The 19,642-nt window shown below is 37.9% G+C and overlaps 2 protein-coding genes across 7 annotated transcripts; one reads left to right on the top strand and one right to left on the bottom strand.

The window, feature by feature from the left end:
• Nucleotides 1-235: 235 nt before the first annotated feature.
• EMC8 (ER membrane protein complex subunit 8) lies at nucleotides 236-13,828 on the bottom strand. Its single transcript, XM_074286292.1, has 5 exons — nucleotides 13,254-13,828; nucleotides 4,282-4,358; nucleotides 2,131-2,200; nucleotides 1,450-1,544; nucleotides 236-708 (listed from the first exon to the last, which is right to left on the bottom strand). The coding sequence occupies exons 1-5, from the start codon at nucleotides 13,482-13,484 to the stop codon at nucleotides 549-551; spliced, it is 633 nt and encodes a 210-aa protein (XP_074142393.1). The 5' UTR covers nucleotides 13,485-13,828; the 3' UTR covers nucleotides 236-548.
• Nucleotides 13,014-19,214, top strand: COX4I1 (cytochrome c oxidase subunit 4I1). Of its 6 annotated transcripts, none has more exons than XM_074286298.1 (5): nucleotides 13,014-13,109; nucleotides 15,547-15,620; nucleotides 16,639-16,803; nucleotides 17,644-17,775; nucleotides 18,941-19,214. In XM_074286298.1, the coding sequence occupies exons 2-5, from the start codon at nucleotides 15,548-15,550 to the stop codon at nucleotides 19,075-19,077; spliced, it is 507 nt and encodes a 168-aa protein (XP_074142399.1). In that variant the 5' UTR covers nucleotides 13,014-13,109; nucleotide 15,547; the 3' UTR covers nucleotides 19,078-19,214. The 6 variants fall into 6 exon arrangements, with proteins under 6 accessions (XP_074142399.1, XP_074142395.1, XP_074142397.1 ...); XM_074286294.1 differs by having other exon boundaries at nucleotides 16,636-16,803; XM_074286296.1 differs by lacking the exon at nucleotides 13,014-13,109 and adding an exon at nucleotides 13,823-13,949.
• The last annotated feature ends 428 nt before the right edge of the window (nucleotides 19,215-19,642 follow it).

The raw sequence follows: 19,642 nt of genomic DNA, 5'->3' as shown, positions 1-19,642 counted from the left end.
CAAATAGACTCAACTGCTCTAACAGAGATGCCCTACTTGTACAAGTAGTTGTTTGGGGTAATTGATTTAATACTAAGGTATCTATTGTAGATTTTCAGACCTAGTCCCAAGACTGTATTTACAGTATGGACTCAGAAATAAAACTCTCCAAAATATTCATTAAAGGATAAGATTTGTTGTTTTTGGAAAGATAGTTCAGAAGTCTTAAAAAGTATTCTCTGAAGATTATAAAAGGTTAGTTAAAATCGTTTAATAGGAACAATCTTGGACAAGCAGAAATAGCTTTGATTTTGAAGGTTAGAGCAACATACATCTGGGAAAGAATCCACAGGGACAGCTAGACTTGACAATTTATATCTCCTCTGGAGATCTGTTTTAAAAAGATGACCACTTAGACACATTGCCTCTTTTGAGCCACATGCCATTTCTTAAAACTGTTGCCTTTCCACATAAGGTATGAGATATTATTCTATTTACATTTAAAAATATTTCTTTTTTCCTCTTCAGTGTAGTGGAAATGCCCGTAAATCAGTCAGTGGAATCCCTCCCTAGCATAGATGTAGAACAGCTTTATTGATCTCTGGATTTGTCCAATCATTTCGGATGTCGTCCAGGTGGTTATCAAAATCCACAAGGGTTTCATAGGACCTGCTGTCCAAAAGAGATGCTGAGATCCTCTGGGCTTCCGGCCAGTCTTCACAATAATCACTACAAGGTCAAACAATTTGGAATTAATTTCATTTCAAAATGAAAATAACTTCATTGCCTTTTTCAGTTAAAGAGGATGGAGAAAAACAGCCATAAGCAAAATGATACAAAAAAGAAAATGCTAATGACTGAAATGGAGAACCTAACCTAGATATTGAAGATGTTTCATAGTAACTGGGTTGCTGAAAGGTAAGGGGAACTTCATGTAGGATTTGAAGTATGAACTAACAAATTTTAAATCAGAACCTGAAACTGTTGCTTTAAGAATGATGTCAAACTTGAATAGAAATAGAGGCCACTAAACCATCCAGAGGCATCCCTGAAGATGGAAAGTGACTTAGAGAACCACTTATTAACATAATCTATATTTTACTCAATTTTATTTATTTTGTTCAATATTTCCCAATTATATTTTCATCTGATTTAGGGTGTACTGCATCATATCTTTACAATGAAGGAAGCAACTGCATTTACAAATGGGGAGGATCCAGGACATGAAGGGACTGAGGGGTCAGGGTCATAACTGGGGCTTGATGCTAGGTCTTTTGCCTTTATAATCATCCACTTTTTTTTGGTAGAAAGAAAGACTATATTAAATATCTTAACAGTTATGCTCTTAATTAAGATGCTGTGCTGGGAATTAGGACTCCTGGAAATGTATATGGACAGAATGGAAAACATCTTGAATCACAGTGAGTAGTGTAAAAATAATTCATTAATATGGTAATATGAAAAACTCACTAGTGTGGATCTCTGCACCGCCATTTGTTTTCATGATGCTCATACACATGAATGGTAGGCTCTATGCACTCCATTGTAAACTTCGTGTTGTCTACCTAAGGCACAAGGATAAAAATACTAGTGTAAGCGCACATTCAAAACAAACTGAGTAATTGTAAAAAGCAGCCACCATCTTTCAATAAGATTCCTAGTATCCCTTAATAACTTATGGCAGTAGTGAAAACAAGGTCTGAAGGCAAAACTATCCCTTTAAAAGTGCTGATGCTGAGAATCTGATTTATGGATCTACAGAGTATTCATTCACAAGATAAACAGTGTATGATGAGAAAATATATATTTTTTTCATGTGAGGACTTTTGTTACTATGTTATTTTATGTTGCTCTCAAATAAATACAACAGCTCTCCTTTGGAATCAGAGCTGCAGAACAAATTTCCCCAAGTCATGCTTTCTCTCTCACTTCTTCCAGACAACACATTCTGCTACCTGTACTCATTTGAAAGATTTTTTCTATCCGGATATAGCTTGCATTTTTCTTGGTAATACAACTTAAAAAAAATCAGGCTATGAGTAAAGAAAAATTATTCAAGATGCCTTTAGTGAGAAATAGGACATAATCAGAGGTACCACTTAATATGAACCCCAGAAATCTGGTGGAAAAAGACAAGAAAACATGTCATACCATGATGAGTGCAGTGTCATTGAAGCCCTCTGCAATTCTGGAGGCTACTTTCTCAGCAACCTGGTTTGGACTGTAGAAGAAATACAAATTATTTCTAATTAGAAATGGCTGTTAAGAAATGACATATATCAATAAAATCAGAATAAAATATTTTTCATCTGGGCCAAATTGTATTTACTTTCTGACACTTTTTGGAAATGGAAACTTAAATCTTGGTGTTGATTGCATACATGAAAATGGAAAGGAAAAATCAAATTTAAGAGACACTGCTGAGGAAGAGCCAGTAGGCCCAGGGAAATAAACAGGCAGATGGCAGTATCAAATAATTCCAAGATATCAAGGCTGAGGAAATTAGAACTGTAGGGAAAATGTGAAAGGAACTTTTAAAAAGGGAGTGTGCATGTGTAGAGATAATAAGTACAATTTTCACGTTTGATTTTAGTTGCTGCTGAGATATCGCAGGGGATAATATAGATGCTCACTCGTTTAACAAATGTCTATGTAGCACTTTCTATGTCTAGGGCACTCCTGGAAAAGCAGGCCTGGAAGGAGGGTACATGGATACACATAGATGGGGTTCTAAACCTAAATTCAGGAAGCTGTTGTTCAATCATGTCTGACTCCTTGTAACTCCATGGATCACAGTGCACCAATATTGGTTCATGGGGTTTTCTTGGCATGGACACTAGAGCATTTTGACATTTCCTTTTCCAGGGCAAAGAGAAGTAAAATGACTTGTGCAGGATCAACAGCTAGTAAGTATCTGAAGCCAAGTGAGAATTTGGATCTCTCTACTAAATCAAGAAGATCTGGTTTTAATCAGTCTGAGATGCTCCCAAGCTGGGTGACTTTGGGCAAGTCCTTTAATATCTGCCTCAGTTTCCTCAGCTATAAAATGGGAATAATAGTCCCTAACTCCTTGGGCTTTTGTGAGGAAAAAGTGAGTTAATATTGGTAAAAAGCTTTGCAAATCTTAAAGTACTATATACATAAATGTATAAATTATTAGTGTTATTAGTAGAAGTAGTTGTTAAATAGTGAACTTGATGCACTAAGGAGAGAATAAAGGTTGAAAGAAAAAAGCTGCTAAAAGATTTGTAACTAGCAATGAGAAAGAACAATCTCAGGAGTCTGCAGTCACAGAGATCAGCTGATCTCTGCCCAGACTTGGTTTCTATGGAAACAAGTCATTGAAACAATATTCAAGGGTTGGGGTAGTCAACAATAGCAAATGTTTTTTAATACGAGAAAATACCTTAAACATAATTTTTTTGAATATTTCACATCCTTACATTGACTATTTCAAGGTAATCATTTAGAATAAAATATATAAATTTTTAGTACTTTTCCCATCCTGTAAGCTGTTTTTTATAAATGAAAAACTCATGGACAAATTGTTGGTGGGATCTAGTCACAAAAAGCTAATTAATAAAGCAATAAACCCATTCTGATCACTTTCAATGCTGGACCTTTGAAACCAAAGCACGTCATTACCACTTATCTTCCCTGGGAAATATATTAATTTAGGAAAAAACTAGTTCTACTCAATATGATAGCCTGAGAGCTCATTTTTATCCATCTCACCAGACAGATATTCAAACTTCATTAGCAAAGTCATAGGGTAAAATTCTTTACTTTTGCCTTTTATGCCAAGCTTAAAGAAAATCACCAGAGGATGATCTTATAAAGAAAACAACAGGGAAAAAAATACACAGATTTCCAACAGGGCTCAAACCCAAGGTCTTCTTAACTTAGAATAGGGAATAGAGAGAAGGTGAAATAAGACAAGATATCCTCTTCCTGTCCTCCAGGGCAAGTTTGTGGTAATATGTTCACTGAAATGAATTTCTCAATCATGAATTAAAATCCAACACAAGACATGGATTCTAAAAGTGAAATATAAATTATATTTAGAATTTCTTTTTGATTTATTCATATGATCAACATTAACATGAACTGAGAAATAAATTGTATTAATTTTGGGAAAATTATGGGATTAAAGGAGAAGTCTTTGATATACAGATTTTACACCTTGGCAATACAAAAACAAATAAATTTATCAGGAACTAGTCTTTTTGCCAGAGATGATATATTTAATGATGTTTTGTGGCAGATTACAAAGTGGGTAATGGAAAATTTTCATGGACATACCTGGCATCCTTTACACGTTCATTAGCTTGATAATAACCAGCAATCACATAGCTATTATCTTTGCACCATGAATCAATCTGAAAAAGGAACAACAAAAAAATTCAGAAAAATATCAATGATTTTTTCTGGAAACATATCTCAAAATCACAAATAGTCTTTGGTTACTCCCTTTCTTCCAAGCCTTGTTGTTCTGTGCACCAGATAAAGGTTTGGTCTACCACAAAGGAGGATTTAGCTGAACTTTCTTTCTATGTGGGTGGTTAAGTGTGAAGTATGATAGTGCTTTTTCCCTCCCCCCAGAAGAGAACTTCCTGAAATAGCCAAAAGAGTCAGGGCTAGAGAAGAGAATGAATTACAACTTTTTACAGCATTAGGTGCCATATCAAAATTTATTGAACTTCTGTGTACACAGTTAAGGGGATTTGGAAAGGAAACAAGAGACAAAGTCCTAATTCTCATAAAGTTAAGAGAAGGTGGTAGAGGTGGGAATAGCCATACAGACTTATAAGGTCAGTCCTTTTATGTCTGCTCTAAAAGAAAGGAATGGCAGGATATGATAGGAAATTAATTTATATTTGGAATTGTAATACTTATTTTCCTTTATAAAAATAGATTTAGTTTTCAATTGGCATAATTCCATTATAATATATTTCACAGTGGCCATAAAAATTATTTTATTGTAGTGAAATATTAATATAGTACTAGAAACAGAATTCTAAATCTGTAAGAATTATAGATGAACTAGAACTTATATCTTTGCCTTTGTTATTTAAACATCACCATTACTTTCTCCTATCTTCAGATTCCTGAATCCTGGCTTGAGTTCGATCATTACAACTACCTCCAGAGGGGCTTAATTAAAATAGTTGAAATAGGGAGGGAAGATGGAAATAACATTCTGATAACATTCAGTTCAGGACTTTGCTAATAATACTGCTATTATTCATATATGAAGAAATCCCTTCCATTAACAAGACATGTTTTTTGAGCTGTTTTTCAGTGAATGGTGATAGAATGGCACAAATCTCTCAACACTGTTTCCTTTATAACTAATTTCATGTAACATAATATGATTAGTTTATGACCCCAGAACAAAGTTAACTAACTCACCCAAGGAATGAAACCAAAACTGCATAGCCTTATGAGCATAAGATGGCCATATTGGGTTAGGACCATTCTTGATTCTTGATATTAGGATTTAAGGATACAATGACCTTAGTTTTCCCTCATAGCCATTTTTTTTCTCTTTGGTAAGTTTAGATGAATTTCTATCAACTACTAATTTATTTAGACTTTTTCTAAAGTACTTCACTAAAAACTACTTCAATGTTTTTTTCCTGGCAACTAGTTTCTTGAAGACTATGGCAGCAGAATGTCAACAGATCCATCCTAAGTTTGTTTTCTAACCATCACACTGCCCAAGTGTCCAATCTGGAATTGGTCTGATCAACTAGTCAGACATACTGTAACTCTACTCTAATATAGTGATGCCACATTAGCACTTTCCGAAAATGAAGGACAGACAACCAAAGTTAGCTCTGTTTTTAATATATACCATTTCTTAGTCTAATGAGATCCACAAAATAATTTCTTACTTCAAAAGATTTGTGATTTCAATGATCTTTCACTGATCTGCATTGATTTACTCTTACCCATATAGATATACCAATAATAGATGGTTTCATATGCCTCAATAAATATTATATACACAATATCATTTGATTGTGTTTATAGAGGCACTCAATTTTGCTAGGATGGTTTTTGGTTATCTGACCTAAAGATCCTATCATGGGTTAGTACCTTTAACTTTTCCAGTTTAGTATGCATTGCCAGGGCTTATGTTCCCTGGGGCAAAGATTTTGGGAAGCTAGGGTCACCTCCAGATCATGCTTCTGTATGATCTTACAATGGACTAAGCATGATCCTGTAAAAGAATGAAATGGAACAAAGCTCCATTAACTGCATGTTTAGGTAGTTTTGCTACATTTTGCTACTTCATTTCAGTTCTCAGTGGACATATGCTTACTAACCATGGTACTTGCTTCTACTTTTTACTTTTCCTAAATTTCTATCTTCCAAGCCTCAATAATCACACCTAGAATTGATTATTTAGAGTCAAGCTCTAGCTCAGCTAGTCTCTTGACCTTATAAAACTCACTTAACCTCTGCAAATCTATTGCCTCATCTATAAAATGTGGGAGTTGAATTAGATAACCCCTAAAATTCCTGTCAGCACTATATCATTGATTCTGTGACCCTTTCCCCAACTTCCTTATTTCTTTTTAGGGTACCATTATTCTTATAGTTATCCAGATTCTAGCCTTGGAACCATTCTTGATTCTTCCCTTTCTTTTACCCTTCTCTCAATCAACTATTTGCTAAATCTTGTCAAATCTATCTCCACAAAATATTTTGTGACCATTCCCTTTTCTCTAATTATACAACCACTATACTAATTGAAATCCTTATTGTCTTTCTTTAAAAAATTTTTATAATATATTTTAATTTATTTTATTAAATACTTTCCAATTACATTAAATTTTTTTGAACTCCAATTTCTCTTCCTCCTTCCTTCCCCTTCCCCACTCCTTTATAGTCTTTCACCTGAAACTATTACTATAGTCTTACTGGACTTCCTTGCTTTAGACCTTTCCTCTTTCATATACATCCACTTAATCAACAAGTCTTTATTAAGCTCTAACTATATGCCAAGAACTCTGCTAAACATTGGATATACAAAGAAAGACAAACACAATAGCTCTTAAAGTAATCTTAAATTAATTAATTCTTTTGCTAAGATCTTTCATTGGCTCCAGTGCTCCAGTCAAATTGCCTACTAGTTAGTCCTTCAAATTAACATTTCATCTTCCTCATCAGTGTAGTTAATTTGTACATTTTGTCTTCCATATGCAGAATGTATGCTCTACTTAAAACCACTTCATGGAATCTATTTTCTGTAAAGACTCAATTCACCTATCATTTACTTTGTGAGGTCTTTTTATTTCCCCAATTCTAGCTGAACCTTAAGTTTTAAGATGGCAAAAATTGTTTTATTTTTGTATTCCCAATACCCAGCAAAATATTCCACAGTTAGTGACATAGTTGTTAAAATGAATATAAGGGAATTTGGGCTATCTTTCTTATTTCTTATGTTTGTTCCATTTATAACAATGGGCATTTTGGCTACAACTCTAAAACTAAAGAGTCACATTTTTTTTTTTTTTTAAACACAACAATCTTACTTATTTCTTTTATGTTAGTTGTTTTTCTCTCAATTTTTGAAATTCAGAAATTAAAACTCTGAATATCATTCTAAGTTTGAAAAGATTATACAAAATAGTATATAAAATTCTGCTTTCATATTCTTCTTGATAGGTTTTCAGAGATCAGTCTAAGATGACATATTCCTTTCCTCAACTTTAAATGAATGGGTTATTTAAATTTAAGTAAAAATCTTTTATCCCCAAATGCCTTGATGTAACTACTTTGTGCCATTCCTGTATTTATATTTATGCTGTACTTTTAAACATATGACAGAAAGCTCTTTTTGGCTTTGAATTTTTATATGAATTTGCTGTATTCTCTTTTGAACATAAGCTCAATTCAACTAAGGACTACTTCATTCTTTGTACTTGTATCTCCACTAACTGCCTCACAGTAGGTGAAAAATATACATGTTTATTGACTGAGAAATTCACAATTCACACAAACACATACACAGAGTCTTCCCCATTCAAACGTATGCTCCTTGAAGACAGAGATTATTTGTGTCTTTTGTCTAGCATATACTGAGCACTTAATGTTTGCAGATTTACCCATTGACAAATATTTTGCATTATTTTTTCCTAAATACCTTACCTATCCCAAAATTCTGCTCTGATGGTTCATGGTAGCATAGAAATGGCAGAATGCAAATTCTGATAGGTCCTATCAAATTGGAAAGGATATTATAGACAAATACCATTGTTTGGACTCAAAGAACCAGCCTTGCTAAGCCTAGAGAGATTCATTAAACTGGCCATAGTGTGATTTTTCTTCTTCCACAGCAATTTTCTCAAAACCATTTATTAAAGTATAAATGGGTTACGTAAAGAGAATTTCACTCTATCCACCACTGCTCCACATTGGATCATTTTTGGAAATTCTTTTGTTAGTGATTTGATCTTTACATCTAAATTAGTTTGTATTTGCTAACACATGGCAGTCGACTACAGGGGAAGGCAGTCAAAAATAAGCTGGGTGGGTAAATTCCATATAGGTATAAAAACTGGTTGTGTTTTACAAACATATCAATTAACTATATAAGTTCATAATAGCATAAATATGTATATAATCAACTATATTCGCTAGGGGGAAGCATGGAGGATGAAAATTGAAAGTAAGAACTGAGGCTTGGAATTACTCTGGAATTTTTTTTTTTGGAGAAGTTAGTTTTGAAGAATGTAATATATTTTACATTTTGTACAGAAATGGCAAGTAGATATGATCAGCTGGGGCAAAAAAATAAAAATTCGTATATATAAAATGTATACATTTAGCTATGGAAGAATCACTGTATAATTCTGGAAAGTCACAATGAGTGTCAAGGGAATGAGGAGTGGTAGTAGCATAGCTAGACTATAGTTCTTCTACTCCCTTGATAGTAAGGTCAACAGTTACATTACAAAGCAAAAAAATGGAGAGCTCATCTGATCCCTAAATGGCTTGGTATTTACTCTCTCAAGGCACCTACCCAAGGGGAGAAATCCATATTATTTACCTGGTTGCTATAACTCCTTCTTACCCAGTGAATACTTAATGATAATACAGGTACAATCTGCCAAATACTGTTCATTTGTTTCATGAAAACAGGACATTATTGGTGAAACGATGTTACAAAGGTGGGAGTTATACAGGAACAAAGTTATAAATGGGACATACCTTCTTAGGTGATTAAAATTACCAAAAAGGAAAAGCAAGTATGAAGTTATGAGAAATTTTAGATTCACTGTTAAGATTGAAAACAAGTCCTTTCTAAGATGTTAGTTTTCTTCAAATTGACTTTCAATTTTAGGGGAATAAGGCATTACTATTCTATTTTACCTGTGCATACTGGCTCATGTTCAGTTCAAGCCTTCTGCTTGCTACCATAAAAGCATAAGAATATCTTTAAAGGTATTGCCTTTCTGCATACAATTAAAGAAATCACAACCCTATCATTTGGTAGCATAACATTTTCCCCTTTCTGTCAAAGAAATCTGATATTTATTTTTTGATAGCGCCTTACTGATTTATACTGAAATGCCTGATTTGATATATGGGGTCACAGATTTTGGAACTGGGAGCTGAACTTTTCTGATCATCTAGTTCAAATCCACCATTATACAGATGAACAAAATAAAGTTTAAAAGTTTAAGATGACATAAATAGTGGTTATTGGCCACTGAGATAAATGAAAAGGTAAGAGAAAGGGGGTGCCATATTCAAGGCAAATAGTCACCAATGGGCAGAGCATCTTCAATGTGAATGAAAGGAAAGAGCCATGTGAATGACATGGAGAAAAGGAAAAGGAATAGGAAAATAGGAAATGGGCTCAAGGCAAGTAGAATTTATCAGCACAGTATAATGGAGGTGAATGAAGGTCAGGAAAGGAGTAAGAAGCTGAGGCATAGGGCAAAAGAGATGGAAGATGACCAAGGGGACAAATTTGAAAGCAAGGTAGAAAGAAGGTAAAGGCTACACTGAAATCAGGCCAAGAGACATGTGAGCAGATTATAATGGTGGAAGCAGACAGATTTAGTAGCATGGACTTGTATACTTAGAAAATCTGCCTGTAAATATTATATGGATTTCTGCCACTTGGATATAATACCTGCTCTACCTATTTCATAGAGATCACAGATGTGAAAGCACTTTGAAAAGTAAAAAAACAACAACAACAAAAAAAAACAACCCATAAAATGAAAGTCATTAGAAAAATACAATAATGGAATACTTTGCAAAAATAAGTCTCAAATAATGACCTTTAGTTAGCTAAATATTAAATCAATCTCTTCCATTTAGCAAAATAATTACAATACAAAACTCTATAAATAGAAGAAAGCCACGAGAATAATCCTTCATTTGTAGGGGTTATCATGGATTTAGATGTTTTATTAAAATTGTATCTTCCACTATTGCATTATAGTATAAAGCTAAATTGTTGTCCAATCATAAATTTTCAGGGCTTTAGTCCACTTATTTTTCACTGCTTCCAGGTTAGAATTTCAGTATTTAAACTAAAATTTAAAATACATATTTTCTTCTTAGAACTGCTTTACTTTAATAAAAGTTATGTTTATTCTGAAAAACACCAGATAAAGTGGGAACACCCCCCCACATAAGAGAGGGAGAGAGAGAGAAAGAGGGGAGGGAGGGAGGAGAGATAGAGAAATTGCTCATATAACTTGCACAGTATATATTATGGTTAGTACTATTATAGCTAAGCGAAAGTAGATGATAAAATACAGGAAAAATCATTTCAGCAAACTAAAAATCTCATATACCTTGCTTTGGACATTGGTAAATGACCTAGAAATATAATGATTAGAATGAGGACCTTGGGAGTCAGACTAAAATCCAGAATTAGAATACTACTTCATATATGTACAGTCTTCATGATGAAAAACAAGTAACTTAACTGTTCTCAGCTTCAATTTTCTCACCTGGAAAGGAAGGATAGTCATATCTAGAGTACTTATCTGTACATACACTTACTGTGTGTATGTATATAGCATTTTGCACAACTTGAAGTACAATACAAAAATGTCAGTTATTGTTACTACTGGCAAGTTGATATACTTTGCTTATTTCAAAATGGTAGAAGAACAACTAAAAAGTTAACATCTCTACACTTAAGTAACATATTTAAGCTACGTACAAAACTATTTTATAAACATGATTTACTAGTTGCATGACGTTGGGCATTATCTCACTGTGTGTGTGTGTGTGTGTGTGTGTAGAGGAAAAGAGAATAATAGGGCTATAGAACAAGAGCTGGAAGGGACCTCAGTCACCTAGTCCAGCCCTTTCATTTTACAAATGAGGAAACTGAGTCCCTAGGAGGTTCAGTGCCTTGCCCAGAATAATAGAGCTAATAATAGGGAATTGAAATCCAGGTTTTTCTAACTCCAGGTCCAGTGAATTATCCATTACTGCAAACTACCCACAGTGATGCTGAGAAATCTAGGATTTTCAATTCTCAACAATTAGGAACTGTTTAATACTAGAGAACATACTCGAAAAGTATTGATGAATCAGCTTAGCTCCAACAGTAGTTCAAAACTAGGAAGTCTCCTTCATTAAGAGTAAGCCTGTTTGTTTCTGTCCCTGAAGGTTTTTTTTAAAACTAGACTACAAAAGTTACTAAAGAGACTTCTGAAATGATACATAACTGGGTAACCAAGAAATACATTCATGTTCTTTGGAGGGATATAAGCAAAAAGGGAGGGAACTTGTGGCAAGTTTAAATAAATTAAGCTCCAGAAACTCAACAGAGCTTTTGTTAAATTGTTACTAAATATGATTCAAAGCAAGAAAAGTCTTCCAGGCTTGTTCCAGCTTCTGCAGGCTAGCTCTCAATAGGGTGCCTCCTCTCAAAAATTACTTTCTAACTTCTTTGTATCCATAACCTTTTTCTAAATAAGAAAATTCACACCCGAGATTTAAGAGCTCTGAGAATCCTTTTCCAAACTAAATAGGATGGAACAAATCTATTTACAAAACTGAGACTGGGAGAAGGGAAGAGATTTGGACAATGTCCTAGAGAGCTAATAAGGGATACAGAAATGGGCCCAGGTCAGACTCCAAATCTAGCCCTGACCAGAACTATTCCCTTACACTAAAATCTTACCATCCATGACGGGTTTTGGAAAGCTTTTTTTAAAAGTCAGTGATAATAATACAATTAAATATTTAAAACACAACCCAACTCCCTTTACAATCTTGATTATTTAAAAACGATGACATAGAATAGACTACACCTGCCAAATGGAAAACCTTCTGTATATAAGATTAACTTCTAGTTTTGGAAAACCGTCTAGTTTTGATTACAGCGTAGGAAAAGTAGAGAACTCTAGCTTAATTTCCATCAGCTAAATGTTCATAGTAAATTCTTTAAGGACTTCCAACTTCATTCCCACGTTATTTCAAAAAATGTCAGCGTGGGAGAATTGATGAGGGGAGGAGGGTTCCCGGCCTTTTCACGTATGATTTTAGTGCTGAGAAATCGGGATCTGAGCGATGAAGCCAGGACAATCCCCAAATCACAGGCTGCCTTCGGTCCGCCCCTCTGGCGCGGACCGCCCGGGGTGGACACTCATTCATTCTGCTAAGTGAGGGGAGCCGGATACCTCTCCACGAACCCACTGCCTTTCTGAACGCTCCAGTTCAAGGTACCTGGTTCTTGGAGGACGGGGAGGAGGGGGACGGGAGGACGGAGATCATGGAAGACCGCAGCAGAGGGCAGGAGGAATCTGTCATTTACTAACGCTGGGATCGAGCCTGAAAAGCTTGCTTCCCTCCCCCTCGCCCAGCCAGACCGACAGGCTCCCTCCCTCTCTCTCCTTCCCGGGGCCCTCCGGTTCCTCTCAGCTTCCCTGCCTGGGGCCTTCCCGGGCCGCGGCTGCTCCGCGTTCCCGGGACACTCAGAGAGCCAGGTCCGAGTCCCCGGCCCGAAGGCACCACCCTCCAGACCACCACCCTCTGATTACGGCCTCATTAATCACTGCTCCGAGCTCGCCACGCCAGCCCGGACCGGGAGAGCTTAATGAGCTTCCGCTTTTAAAGCATAATTACAGTGACTACCAAAGGTAGGGGGGCTCGAACCGGCCTCTGCGTGACCTCAGGACCTCTAAGCGCGCGCGCTGTTCCGAGAAGCAGGGCCGACCCGCCGGTTTGGGGTTCTGCCCCCCGAGGCGCGTCCCTCCCCCCCCCGGGGTCCCGCGGGCGCTCACCAAGGTGAGGGCCACCTCGAGCATGGGGGCCAGCGCCAGCGTGCCGTGGAAGAGGGGGATACAGTCCACGAAGAGGGTCTGGTGCGGATGGAGGCCGCCGTGCGCCGGCTGCTCCTTGCGGGGCTTCTGCTTCTCGGCCACCAGCAGCCCGTTGACGGCGCAGTGGGGGTACTTGGCCCCGTGCAGCACCATCTTGCAGTAGGCCTGGGTGGTCAGCTTCACGCCGGGCATGATGAGGTCCGGGCCCGAGGCCCGCAACGACGGCAGCCGGGCAGCCTCCCAGGCCCGGCGCGGCCCCTCACCATAGACGCTCAGGGGCTGCGGCCCGGCCTGGCCCCTAGACGCCTGCCGTCTCCTCTAGTTTTCTGGGCTTTGCCGGGCCACTGGTGAGAAGCTCCGGCAACCGCAGCCAGCTCGGGAGGCCCACAGCTGCCCGGCTCCTCTGGGGGGACCTGCCGCAAAGCGGCGCCGGTCGTAAAGCTGCCCCGCAGCAGCTCTTCGCGACAGCGAGATCGCCCCGGCCTCCCTTCCCCCTTTGGCGTCTGGTAGGGGCTGTGGGCGGGGCCTGGCGCGCCGGGTCCTCCCGCATCCCTAGAGCCTGCGCGGCATTACGGCCTCCCTCTTCCGGTCTCGCGCTGCTGCGGGGTGGAGGGCAGTAGTGAGCGGCGGCAGCGGCGGCGGCGGCTCAGGAGGCAGGTGAGACGGTGCTGGCGGCGACTCGGGCGGGCCCCGCCGCTCTCCGGGGGCTGGCGGGAAGGCGGCCGAGCTCTCCGCCACGCCCTGACCCGGAGCACGGGGAGAGGGAGGACGGGCCGCCGCGGGCCCTCCCTGCTCAGGGTGACATTGAAGAGCGGCGGGCCTGCGCGGACCAGGCCGCGGGAAGGGCCTGCCGACCTCTCCCCAGGGCGGCCCGGGCCCGAGGAGAACCCTGAGACCCCGGCGGTTGCGGGGCTAGGTTTGCCCCGTCGGAGGCCCGACGCCGGGGGCTCGGGTGTCTGCGTCGCAGTTTGTCATCGGTGACCTTGGGCGCGAGGCGGCCCGGCCGTGATGGCTGCGGGCTTTGTCTTTCTGCCTTCCCAGCGAGGGCCGGGGACACCTGGGCACCCCATGCAAAACGAAACGGAATGTGCGGCAGAGGGACCCGGGTTCGAGTCTCCTCGGAGTAGCAGTAGAGGGTGATCTTAGGCGGGTCATCGCCCTTCCCTCCCTGTCAGAAGAAGGGTCTCTGGCGTTGGGAAGCGATCCTATTGTCACCTTTCTTCCTCTTTTATTTTGGGGGAGTCTAGACACTGCTCAGCTCCAGGAAGGCCTGTTATGTAAAGTGTCCTCTTTCCCTCCCTTCCCCCCACAAATCTGTGGCTGCCCCCGTCATTCCTGATCCTTGTTATCTAGAGGGAAGGGGTACGGGGAGACGTGGGGGGTGAGGAAGGGGAAGAAAGGACCCCAGACTTTGGGCACTGGTTATTAATGCAATTCCAGGTGTGATTTTAGTTCCTTGACTGCATTTTGGGAGGGGCTTTTAATCCATAAGAAAGGGCTGATTATGGGGGTGGCTGCTTTGAGCCTGCAGATATATAAATGGTCTAAGTCCATCCTTTGACTGTTGCCTAGTAAACTGTCCAGGCTGGACCAGGCCTATAGATTGTGACCTTGGGCTGATCACTTCCTGTGGAGAGGGTAGTTTTCTAGTGAGTAAATAAGGATGGATTCTAGGGCTTTTTTAAGAATTGCACTTTGTGACCCCTAGATTTTTACCTTCTTTAACTAGTGGCTCATTTTTTATTTTATTAATTTATTTTATTAATCCACTGAGGGGACAGTGGAGATCTTTCAGCTCAAATTCTCATTTTACTTATGTGGAAGATGCCTCCTTGCCTGGGTAAAATGACTTCTCCAAGGTCACATCCAAACCTAGCTAAAGCCTTTTAATCCTAAATTCATATTTACTTTCCAGGTCACCTCATAAGGAGTATTTTTAAAATGCTTGAGCTTATTTTTGGCACTTTCTCAATCAAGACTGAGACACCTACAGGCTTTTTGTTACTTTCAGCATTTTTATTTATACCTTCTTACATTTAAAGACCTCATCTCCCCAAATAGTTATTTCTGTACTCCTTTCTACAGAATAAATACAAAATTCACAGTTAAGTCATACCATATCACTTTTAAAATTTTGTCTTGGCTGTCAATTGTGTAACTGACTTGATTTATTGTAAGGAAGAAAAGTAGCATTGTTATTAATAAATATATTCCAATTTAACTTGAAACAAATCTTGTATTCTTTTTTTAACAGAATGTTGGCTACCAGGGTGTTTGGCCTTGTTGGAAGGCGGGCTATTTCCACCTCAGCCTGTGTTCGGTCACATGGTATATATTTTTCCCTTCTTTTTTTAACTATTTGCATACATTTCAGTAAAATGTTGTGAGATAACAATTGGTACTGAATGTAAGTTCCAGCATCTGCTTTTTTGTTCTGCCTGGTCCCTATCCTCCATCCTTTGTTCAGATCCTGTGCATCTTAGATCAGATGGGTCTCCACAGAAAGCCTTTCTTTGAGAAGGCTCAGATTGCTCGGAAATCAATGAGAAAATTTACTCAGATTGTATTGGGTGTGGGGTACAAAAACTTAACTATGCCTGTTCTAGCTATTGGGGAAAATTTTATGTACATTTATAGTTAAAGGAGGATTAGGAAAAAGGATTTAAGTATAAGATGAACTTGAGCTGAAGTGATAAGAAAATGAGTTGAACATAAGGAGCAAGTTCCTTTGAGGTATCTGACAGGTATGTGAGCAACAGAAAGGAGGCCAGTTTTGCTGGATTGAAGAGTGAAACAAAGTAATGTATTCTATAACTGGAGGAGTATTTTTATTTTTAATTTTAAAATTTATTATGTAGGGGAGGTATTTTTTTTTTTTTTACTTCCTAAAGCACAGGCACTTTTCCTTTTTTTTTTCAGATGTAAATGCTCTTCCTTCCCTCTTTTTTTTTTCACCCAATGAGAAAGCAAAACATTACAAATATGTATAGTCATGAAAATGAATTTCTGTATTTACCATGTTTTTCCTATCACTCCCTTCTCCATCCTCTCTTCTCCCCAAAAAAGTAAAAAGAGAAAGAAAAGGTATCTTTTAATCTGTGTTCTCTATCAATTCTTTATCTGTAGGTGAATGATGTTACATCATGAATCTTAAGTTAAGGGCTGCCCCCCAAATAGGCAAAGGAGTGTGGGAAAGCATGAATGAAAACATACTCCAGTGACTGAAATAATATTTTTCTTTCCCCTTAATTGGTTTTAGTTTTATTCTAATATATATGGGAGTTTTCTAGTTAAATTTCATTTACTTATTTTCCTCCTCATTTCCTGCCATTATTATAATAAGCAGGTGTTGTGAAGACTGAAGATTATAGTCTTCCGAGTTACGTTGATCGTCGTGATTATCCCCTGCCTGATGTGGCTCATGTCAAGAACCTTTCTTCCAGCCAGAAGGCTTTAAAAGAGAAGGAAAAGCAACCATGGAATAAATTATCTTCTGAAGAAAAAGTCCAATGTGCGTATTTAATCAATAATAAACATTTATTAAGCACGAATTATTATATACCAAACGTAAACACTGGGGATACAAAGGCAGAGGAAAGACATCAAATTTAAGAGGGATCGGGAAAAGCTTCCTGTAGAAAGTTAAGGGTTTAAAATGAAGGGTCGAAGGAAGCCAGAAGGCAGAAATGATCAGGGAGAGCAGATATGGGGGACAGCTAGAGAAGATGGTCTGTCACAATTTGTAATATCTTGTTTGAGGGATAGCTGGGAAGCTGGCCAGTGTAGTGTCATTGGATCAAAGATTTTGTGTGACACAAGAAAACTGGGGTGGAGGTAGGAGGGTAAGTAATATGCTAAAAAGGGCTTTTAGCACTAATTTAGCACTCATTTGGGCAATTGCTTCTTTTACCTCCACATCTCTAAACTGTTTTAGGTCTTCATAGCACCATTTCTGTTACACAACCAAATTAGAGCTTCTTTGTTTGTGAATGACCTTATAAGCCAAAATAATATATCCTCTCCCCTAGGAAAGGTGGCAGGTTTATAGAGAAAGAAACTGCAATAGTCTACAAAGTCATACTAATGATTGTTCATCATCTTTAATATTCCACTCTTCCCATTATTTTGAGAATTTGGATAGTGTCTAGTTCTTACTAGATATGGATCAATTCTTTATATTTTTGATAACCACAGTGTGAGAAATCCTAAGTCAAGTGGTGCTACAAGTCTAGCCTGTCTCTTATTTGTTCTTGGATTTAGTTCTGTAATTTGAAAATAAGTACAATTATTATTAATAGAGTCATAGAATCTTTAAAAAAAAAACCCAATAACTTTTATTTCTTATTTTTAGTGTACCATATCAAATTCAATGAGACCTTTGCTAAAATGAATAAACCCACAAATGAATGGAAGACAATTGTTGGAGCTGCATTGTTCTTCATTGGCTTTAGTGCTTTAATTGTCATGTGGGAGAAGCGCTATGGTAAGTATGGAAATGAAATTTATAATGGATCCTTGGTTTAGAGCAGAAGTGTCATACTTGTTGCCTAAAATGTGATTGGAAGATGTTAAAAATAAATAAACATACCTTATGACTTAATGTAAATTTGTGGTTTGCTAAGTCAACATATGACCAGAGAGACCTTCCCTTCAGTTAGAAACCAGAGCACTAGAGCAGATGGAAACCAATTCTTGTGAATTTGTGCGAAAAATCTCATTTAGCTCATGCATTTTTTAGAAATAATAGTTTACATGGACATGACACTTTCTAGTTTCATAAAGCACTTGCATATACTTTGTCACATTTTTTTCCTCAAAACTTTTCATGATAGGTAGACTAGAAATTATACCCATTTTATGGAGGAGGAAATAAGTTTAAGATAAGTGACAGAACTAGGAATTAAATCCTGATCTTCATACTGACCATTTTTTCCCACTATACTGTGCTGCTGTTGCTGCTGAAGGGGTATCTTTGTCAATAAGTAATCCCAGGTCATACATAAATGAGTATTTATCCAAGAAAGATTAAATAGTCATGCATTCTAGGTGACATTTTTGTAGTAATTTTAATTATTGCAAAGTGCTTTTGTCCTCTAGAGGATTTGCCTTGTCCATTGTAGAGAACAATGTGTTGCCTAAATAGTGTTGAGCCTTTTTTGGGACCATATTGGAAATCTGACAAATTCTTTTGTCACTACAATATGCAGAATTTTGTTTGTTGTGTTTTAACAATCAGTGCTAGGTTTGCTTTTGTGCCTTGAGTTAATGTAAGTCCAGAACAATTCCTTATGGTTATATGTAATTTATTTTTCATCTACATTATTTTTTTCATTCCTTTGAACCTCTGAAAAGACTGATGCTCTTTAATTTCTTTTCTTCAACTCAATAGCACTGTCATTGTTAAGTTTTTAAGGAATTGAGAAAAGTAAAAATAAACCCAACATATCTGTTTTTGTCTTTAGTGGACAAAGTCAATATAGATGAGTGAATGCCACTTAAGAGACAGGATTCCCAGAGAACCCACTGCATATTGCCTCATGGGAATAGCAATTTAAGTTCATTATCAGCACATTCTTTTTTAAACCCCATTTTTATTGTCTGAATGAAGTGAAGTCCATCTTTTCTCTTGAAAATTCTCTCATTTACAGTTTATGGTCCTATCCCGCACACCTTTTCTGAAGAGTGGGTGGCCATGCAGACCCAGAAAATGCTGGACATGAAGGTTGCTCCTATCCAAGGGTTCTCTGCCAAGTGGGACTATGAAAAGAAAGAGTGGAAGAAATAGAAGAAATTGGGCATTACATTATGCTTCCTGTTTATTTGAACTTCTTGTTCCTTCACGTATGTGTAATTCTGAGCATATTTACTGGAATGTTCTACGTAAAACATTAACAGTGAGAATAAACAACTGACTTACTTGAAGATGTAGTGTCGTCACTTGAAATTAGCTGGTACTGTGTCATGTGTGTGTCTTTAGTAAATATAAAAATCAAATGCAAAAATTCAAAAAGTTTGCTAAGTTAAATAGTAAGTGATGGTATAATTGTCATCTTGAAGTATTTTTTAACCAATGGATTTTTTTTTAGTGAAATGTTTCAGTGGGGAACCAAAATCTAAAAAAATAATTAAATTTTGGCTGCGCATCCAATTTATTAGAAGATATCTCCGATTTTTTTTTCCCCAGAAAGTAAGACATATGAAGTCAGAATATAAAAGGTCAGTCATTCTTTCTGACTGCAAAAAAAACGATCTTTTAATAAGCCCCAAAATAGTTTTTTGCCTTAAGTCGTATGATTTATTAATGGCAGAATCAAATTCTAGAATGTATTTGAGTCCTACTTTGACACATC

The sequence above is a fragment of the Sminthopsis crassicaudata genome, chromosome 2 (genome assembly GCF_048593235.1).
Source record: "Sminthopsis crassicaudata isolate SCR6 chromosome 2, ASM4859323v1, whole genome shotgun sequence".
NCBI classification, from domain to species: domain Eukaryota; kingdom Metazoa; phylum Chordata; class Mammalia; order Dasyuromorphia; family Dasyuridae; genus Sminthopsis; species Sminthopsis crassicaudata.
This window is presented reverse-complemented; position numbering and strand designations above follow the sequence as displayed.

Excerpts from the sequence above, each read along its gene's own strand:
- EMC8 (XM_074286292.1), bottom strand. The coding sequence starts at position 13,484 with ATGCCCGGCGTGAAGCTGACCACCCAGGCCTACTGCAAGATGGTGCTG. Across the intron at positions 4,359-13,253 it reads TCGAGGTGGCCCTCACCTTG|ATTGATTCATGGTGCAAAGA; the intron begins GTGAGCGCCCGC and ends TTCCTTTTTCAG. Across the intron at positions 2,201-4,281 it reads GAACGTGTAAAGGATGCCAG|TCCAAACCAGGTTGCTGAGA; the intron begins GTATGTCCATGA and ends TTTCTTCTACAG.
- COX4I1 (XM_074286294.1), top strand. The coding sequence starts at position 15,548 with ATGTTGGCTACCAGGGTGTTTGGCCTTGTTGGAAGGCGGGCTATTTCC. Across the intron at positions 16,804-17,643 it reads TTCTGAAGAAAAAGTCCAAT|TGTACCATATCAAATTCAAT; the intron begins GTGCGTATTTAA and ends TCTTATTTTTAG. Across the intron at positions 17,776-18,940 it reads CATGTGGGAGAAGCGCTATG|TTTATGGTCCTATCCCGCAC; the intron begins GTAAGTATGGAA and ends TCTCATTTACAG.